General features: G+C 40.3%; 1 protein-coding gene across 6 annotated transcripts in view; it reads left to right on the top strand.

The window, feature by feature from the left end:
* The first annotated feature begins 234 nt into the window (after positions 1–234).
* The window catches only part of LOC122078806 (protease Do-like 10, mitochondrial), a 123,363-nt gene continuing 116,956 nt past the window's right edge, over positions 235–6,641 (top strand). For 4 of the 6 annotated variants that reach the window (XM_042644948.1, XM_042644946.1, XM_042644944.1 and 1 more), the window contains exons 1-2: positions 238–745; positions 4,511–4,756. In XM_042644948.1, coding sequence (XP_042500882.1) covers positions 331–745; positions 4,511–4,756 — 661 coding nt within the window. In that variant the 5' untranslated portion in view covers positions 238–330. Of the gene's footprint in view, positions 746–824; positions 897–4,510; positions 4,757–6,641 lie in introns of all 6 variants that reach the window. The other 2 variants (XM_042644945.1, XM_042644947.1) reach the window with 2 other exon arrangements.

Below are 6,641 nucleotides of genomic sequence, written 5' to 3'. Positions count from 1 at the left end.
GTACACCAAATGGAAGATTCCATTTTCTTACTCCTATAAAATGAGAATGATAAAAACATTTTTCTGAATGACCACCAAACGCAGCCATAGTGTAAATGCAACAATAGTAGGTCCGACAATGGGACATGGGACAGGTGGTGGCTCCTGACCGTACTAGCAGGAGAACGTACGTGTAGTGAAAAGAACTCTCTGACCACTTTGTGGGACAAAACCTACAAAGAGCTCGCCCATTTAAGAACCCCCATATCGTCCTCCTCTCTCTCTCTACCCCACACTATTTCCACACAAACAGACGCGCACAAGCAAAGGCGGAGCAGCAAAATCTGAAACATGTTCACGACCTCTGTCCGTACAGCCCGCAGGCTCTGCTATGCGCGGTCACTTATCTGCCATATCCCTCTCCCCTTCTCAAGCAAAGCCATCTCTGTGTCTTCCACACTGTCTAGAGCTCTTCTTTGTTCCTCTTCTGTTACTGCTACTGCTGCTGTTACCGTTACGACTTGTTTCTATTCCACTTCTGGAACCAATCACTTGGACTTGATCCGTGACAACACCAATAACAGCAATAGGAACACTGCATACCCAGTTTCCGATGGGAAAGAATTGGTGAGTCCTCGATACACCGACGCGTATGCGGCCATCGAACTTGCTCTCGATTCTGTAGTGAAGGTCTTCACTGTGACGAGCAGTCCCAACTACTTCCTTCCGTGGCAGAACAAATCACAGCGAGAAAGTATGGGTTCGGGTAATATCCTTGCTTCCATTGATTTTTCTTTCTGTATTTTCCTTGAATTTTATTTATTTTTGGTTGTGCGCGTGTGAAGGAATTGATTTGGGTCAAAGGCAAAGAGGGCCAAGATATAATAGTGAGATGACTCTTAGTTACTCAATGACATGTAAGTTTATTTGGACCCTTGAAAAACTAATACCATCAAATTTTAAAGGATCAATCTATCCATTTGCTTTATATATATATATATATATATGGTATAATTCGCTAGGTGGAGGACAAGGACCCGAGTTGCCGACCCCTTGTAGGGGATGTTTGTGTGATGCTTGGACTTCTACGTTTACCTATTTTGTAGCACATCTCACCTTACTTATGTTGTCTCTTTATAATCCTATTCCTATTTTGGATCCATGTAGCCAACCCCATTAAGTTGGGATATGGTTATGATTGTTGTTGTTGTTGTTGTATTCATTAGGTGTTGGATTATTGCCTAATCTAGAGAGGAAAATTCTTTCTACATTTCTGCCTTGCCCGTTATGTGTGGCTTTAGATTTCGAAGGAGTAACCTAATGAAACTATCTATCAGCTCAACTTTTGATAATTAATGTTGTTCCTTTGCTTTTGATATCGGTAGCTTGTGCATGCCAGGCTTCTGCATTGCTACACATATGTGATATAACTATCCTCTTTCTTTTCTACGGCGAGACAATGATGGTGATAGGGGTTCTACACTTGCTTATCTTTCACTTTGAAGCTTTGGCCCTTGACCCCATTGGTTAATCTCAGGCCTTGGTTTCTTCCTCCAAAGTGCATATGATAGATGACTAGGTACCTAGTTATTCTAAGTAAATAATAGCAAACCTAAAAAAAAGGGGTGTACCCAGTGCATGAGATTCCCTCCACTGCAGGGTCTAGGGAGGGTCATAATGTACGCAGCCTTACCTATGCTTCACGGAGAGGTTGTTTTCTGACTCGAACTCATGACCACTAGGTCGCAATGGAGCAACCAAACTGTTGCACAAAGGCCTGCCCTCTATAGCAAACATGTGATGCAAAAATGACTTCATGGTTATATCTAAGTTAAAGATATTGATACCACACTGTTATCTCTGCTTAGATGTGTTGAAATGTCTGAGCATGGGCTAGGGTCTCAATACAGGATCAGGAGGATTAGGCCAATACGTAGACAATGACTGTATTACATAGATTAGTGACTGCTTATATGTGGAGGTGAATGTTGTTCAAGGAATTTAGTGGCATGCTCTGTAAGTTTCAGATTGGCCCCTAAGCTGTTTTAGTTTTCTATTATCTAGGTGGTGAGGCATAAGATCAAGGATTAATTAAGTCTATCTACGATGATTTTGACGTTTGAGCAAAGATGCTTTTTGACTTTGGCAGGGAGTTACCTTCACAAATTTGTGCTGGGATCTAGGGTCTGGAATCAAGTCAAACAAGAAGGCTTATGTGGCATCATAACTTTATGTAAAGGACTACATATAGAGTGGGGAATTGTCCAAGATTAAGACTTTGAACTGATTAGTGGCTATATGGCGAGTTTTGAAAGTATCACACTAAAGCAACATGTACTTCATAGTCCTATCATGCTCTCCTTTTCTGTGGCTAGACTGAAATTACAGATAGGTGAAGAGTATTGCTACACAATACCTTTAAAAGATAAACCTTTTTACTTGGATATTGCCCTTGGACAGGTTTTCATGATGGATGAGTTCAAGGGAAGCACTTTTAGGTTGGCCAGTTTGTGTATCCCATGTAAGGAGGAAGAAGAAACTTCAGCTTACATATTTCTAAGCTGTGTGGTAGCTGAGATTATTTGGTAGTACTGTTTGAGCACTTTGGGAATTTGGAGAAATATGACTGGGCGGGCTTTTGATGACGTAACAAGCTATGTTCCTAGACCTATTATACAAAACAAAGTGTTCGTGGAATGTTTTTGGTTCATTCTTTCTTGATTGGGCTGCTTGACTAATTATTTATGATAGTTTTTTCTAGTCGACAAAATGTTCTTAGGACTTTATATATAAATACAGGAGGTCCTTAGATTGGTGGTCTGTTAGAAAGACATGTTGGTTTCTGTCAATGATCAATATATGTAAAATAGTAGATAGTCCATATCTGATATATACTTGAGCTGGTGGAGGGATGGGGATTTTGCATTATTGAGCCATAATCAATTGCTGTGTAAGATTTCTTGCAAGGATAAGCCCTTGTGAATAGGGTTGATACCATGATCCAGAGGATAAAAGTCAATACCAAAACCACACGTAGCCGAGTAAGACTGAGAGGGCCGCTATTTGCTAGACAAGGCAATAGTCAACCCCAACAAGGCTGAGGTACCTCTAGGATGAAGCTTGCCAGACAAGGCAAGAATGCCAGAAAACATTGATGGAACTTCTTGGGAAACATTTGTCAGACAAGGCAAAAGGCAGCTAGACAATCCCTGGTCAGCTTACTGGTGCGTATGGACTTGATTGATGTCATTTGTAGGAAAATTTCTTCACAGTTCTCATCTCATGCAAGTGAAAATAGGATGGGTTGGAAAGAAATGAAGCAGGTAAACAGGCTGGAGAATTGATTGTATGATTGTGATTTTCTTCCACTTTGATATGCTGCCCTTTGTATATAACAACAGCAACAACAAACTCAGCCTTATTCCAACTTAATGGGGTCATCTACATGGATCTGTGCCAAAGAAAAATAGAAGAAATGAGAGTAGGAGAAATGAAAGTAAAAGGAAAGAAGCCCAACACCAGCAAGTCAGGAAAATCTCAGCTAAATGGGGCTGGCTACATGAATCCTTGCCTTCCAATCAATTCTATAGGAGGTCATACTTAGGACAAAACCTGGACTATGGTTGTCATTCCTCACTACTTCTCCTATGGTTATTTTAGGCATGCCCCTAGATCTTTTAGCTCCTTCAATGGAATCAGATCACTCCTCCGTATTGGGGCATCCCTATGCTTTCGTTGAATATGGCCATACCACCCCAAACGAATTTCTCAAAACTTGTCATTGATTAGGGAAACTCCAAAATCAGCTCTAATATGTTCATTCCTTATTTTGTCTTTCCTAGTTTTGCCACACATTAATCTTAACATTCTCATCTCTACTACACATAGCTTTTCTATATGACACTTCTTAACAGCCCAACACTTCTCTATATGTTACCCTTTGTATATGACTGATTATTTTTCATCTCCTGTGAACGGGATTTAGGATCTCCTTCTATCTATGATGGTTGCTAGGGGATCCATGTTCTCATTATACGAGGATGGATATGATCTACTCTACCCCTAATACATCTTGGCAAGTTGCAGTTTTTTATACATCAACCACCTATACACTGCCTGTTAGATTTACATGTGACCCGCAGACAGATTCAGAACATCCAGGAGAATGATTTTGCATAATACAGATTGCTTTTTTGGTGTGTAATTCCAAATGTTATGGGTGATTAAGGGTAATCTAATTTCTTTTATATTTTGGAAATTTCATTTTATTTGAAAGAATGAGAACATAGTAAAGCATAAGAAGGAAGTGGGAAGAGAATGAAAACGATCAATAATTGATGGGCCTTTTTCCCTATGCTCATCCATGATAATCATTCCCCATCCCTGTAATCTGCATGTACCACTTGAGAATCACTCAGTGCTTCTAATCCTCTGAAGGATTGTCGATTCGATCAATCATAGAGAAATAGCGAATTTAACTCCTCACTTCAGTACTTCACACAACTTCTATGTGTTTATGGTGTAATTGCAGGATTTGTTATCTCTGGGAGGAGAATTCTTACCAATGCTCATGTAGTAGCTGATCAAACCTTTGTACTTATAAGAAAGCATGGATCACCGACCAAATACAGGGCAGAGGTTCAAGCTGTTGGACATGAATGTGATTTGGCTATTCTTGTTGTTGAAAGTGAAGAATTTTGGGAGGGGATGAATTATTTGGAGCTTGGAGACATTCCATATCTGCAAGAAGCAGTAGCTGTTGTTGGACACCCTCAAGGTTTGGTATTCTGGACTTTTCAACAGTATATAAATGAGAGAAATCTTAGTTTTCAGCAGTAAACTTGCTTATGGCGGCTCGGAATTCCCATATCAGGCTGCCTAGTCTGTTTTAAACTGCCTGAACCCGGCTGAGTAATAAAGAAACCTTTATTTGGTTTGTCCACCAAGCGTGTTATTAAATAGGCTGGGTGCCCCTAGAAGAAATTTTGTGTTGTTCCAAGCTTCTATCTTTGAGGTAATTGTCTCAACTGTATGAGTAGATTAAGGTCTTTCTTAGTTCCTCTTGTAAATGCATAAATAATTTATTGGGGTGGAAGTTTTAGTTCAGCTGGGAAGCCATGGTTCTTTCTTATGCAATAGTATAGTTTACAAAGGAAATGGAGGCTACCTCTCAATGGGGATAGGAAGTGGTGGGGTTTGGATGGGTCTACATAGTGGGTTGAAAAGATATGGTCGGAGCAGAATGTAAAGAAAGACTGAAAGAGTAAAGAGAAAAGAGCAACAGAGATAGAACTAGATGAGCTTCAACTCTCCTTTGAATTAGTGTGGCAACAACTAAGATGGGCCTAACAAGTCCTCAAAACATATATTGTGCTCTAGTGAGTCATCCACTTGTATTGTGATCTAACAAGTCCTCAAGACATGGGCCTTAATGGCCTGATAGACTGGGAGATCTGCAGACTTGAACGCTGCCCAGAATTATCCAGAAAAAGGTGCCACAAGCCTGGATTTGTAGGCTCAGATCAGCAACAGCAATGACAGAGATTGGGGTCTTCAAGGAACCTTCTAACAGGACTCGGATGGATTAAATAATTCGCAGAAAATAAAGGAATAGAAGAGAGAAAAGGAAAATCAATAGAAGAGAGAAAAGGGAAATCAATGGAGGGGAAGAAGGGTTCCAGAAAGGGATAATTGGTTCAAGTCTCTCACTCTCCCCTAGGCATCTCAGCCACTCAAAGGCCTCTCACCCCAACTGTATCTCACAGCCAATCAATTTGTAAACAAACATCTTTTCATTACTTCAAAATTGTGTTGAACCTCTAAGGATAATGTACAATATATGGGTTGAGTAACTTGCCTCCCAAGAAAGTAGAAAAATAGAAACAAAAAATGAAAAGAAAACTATTGTCTTGTCCTTGGACAAGTTACATAAAGAAGGAAAGAAATACAAGGAAACTAATAATAAAAGGAGGCCTCTATAAGATCTTCCTTGTACACAGTATTAAACTCAAAAAGGAAAAAAACTAAAATAGGAAAGTCAAGCAAAGGAAACAACATCCAGCAAAGTTTTCACTCTTCTAGAACTTCCCAAATCGAGTCATCTTGATGTCTTTGCTGTCCAAGGCTTGACTAAAGTGACGTGAACAGAGTTTTAGCCTTCTAGAAGTTCACATCCTCTAGGAAGCTCTTCAACTAAGATCTCCATGCTGGGCCCTACAAGGTCTGAAAAGAATCCTTCCAAATAACTGTGCTTGAAGGCCATTCTTAGGCTGGAATCATACTTGTTTGATGGATTATTTGGGGTAGAATAAGGGTGGATCATTGACTTAAATTTATGGCCAAGATAGCTATCTGTGAACCAACTTTGAAGCTCATAATAAAGACTTGATTTACATCAAATCATACTGCATCTATTGAATCAGTTTGCTAGGGCCTTTCTTAGCCTTGGGATCAGCTTGCTTATGAATTCTTTATAATGAGGTTTGCTACACATAACACCTTCCAACTCAAACTATTTTCTAATTCTTTAAAATATAGATGGATAAAGGCAAGAGAGGGGAAGTCCCAGGGGGGTAGGTGGGAACTTCAGGCGTGGGATCAGGTGGCAGGCCTGACCGAGGGGTGGGGCAGGGGAGCTGCAGAAGAGGTTGGGGGGGGGGGGG

The sequence above is a fragment of the Macadamia integrifolia genome, chromosome 5, assembly GCF_013358625.1.
Source record: "Macadamia integrifolia cultivar HAES 741 chromosome 5, SCU_Mint_v3, whole genome shotgun sequence".
Lineage (NCBI taxonomy): Eukaryota > Viridiplantae > Streptophyta > Magnoliopsida > Proteales > Proteaceae > Macadamia > Macadamia integrifolia.
The sequence above is the reverse complement of the archived record's forward strand: the minus strand, read 5'-3'. Positions and strand labels throughout refer to the sequence as shown.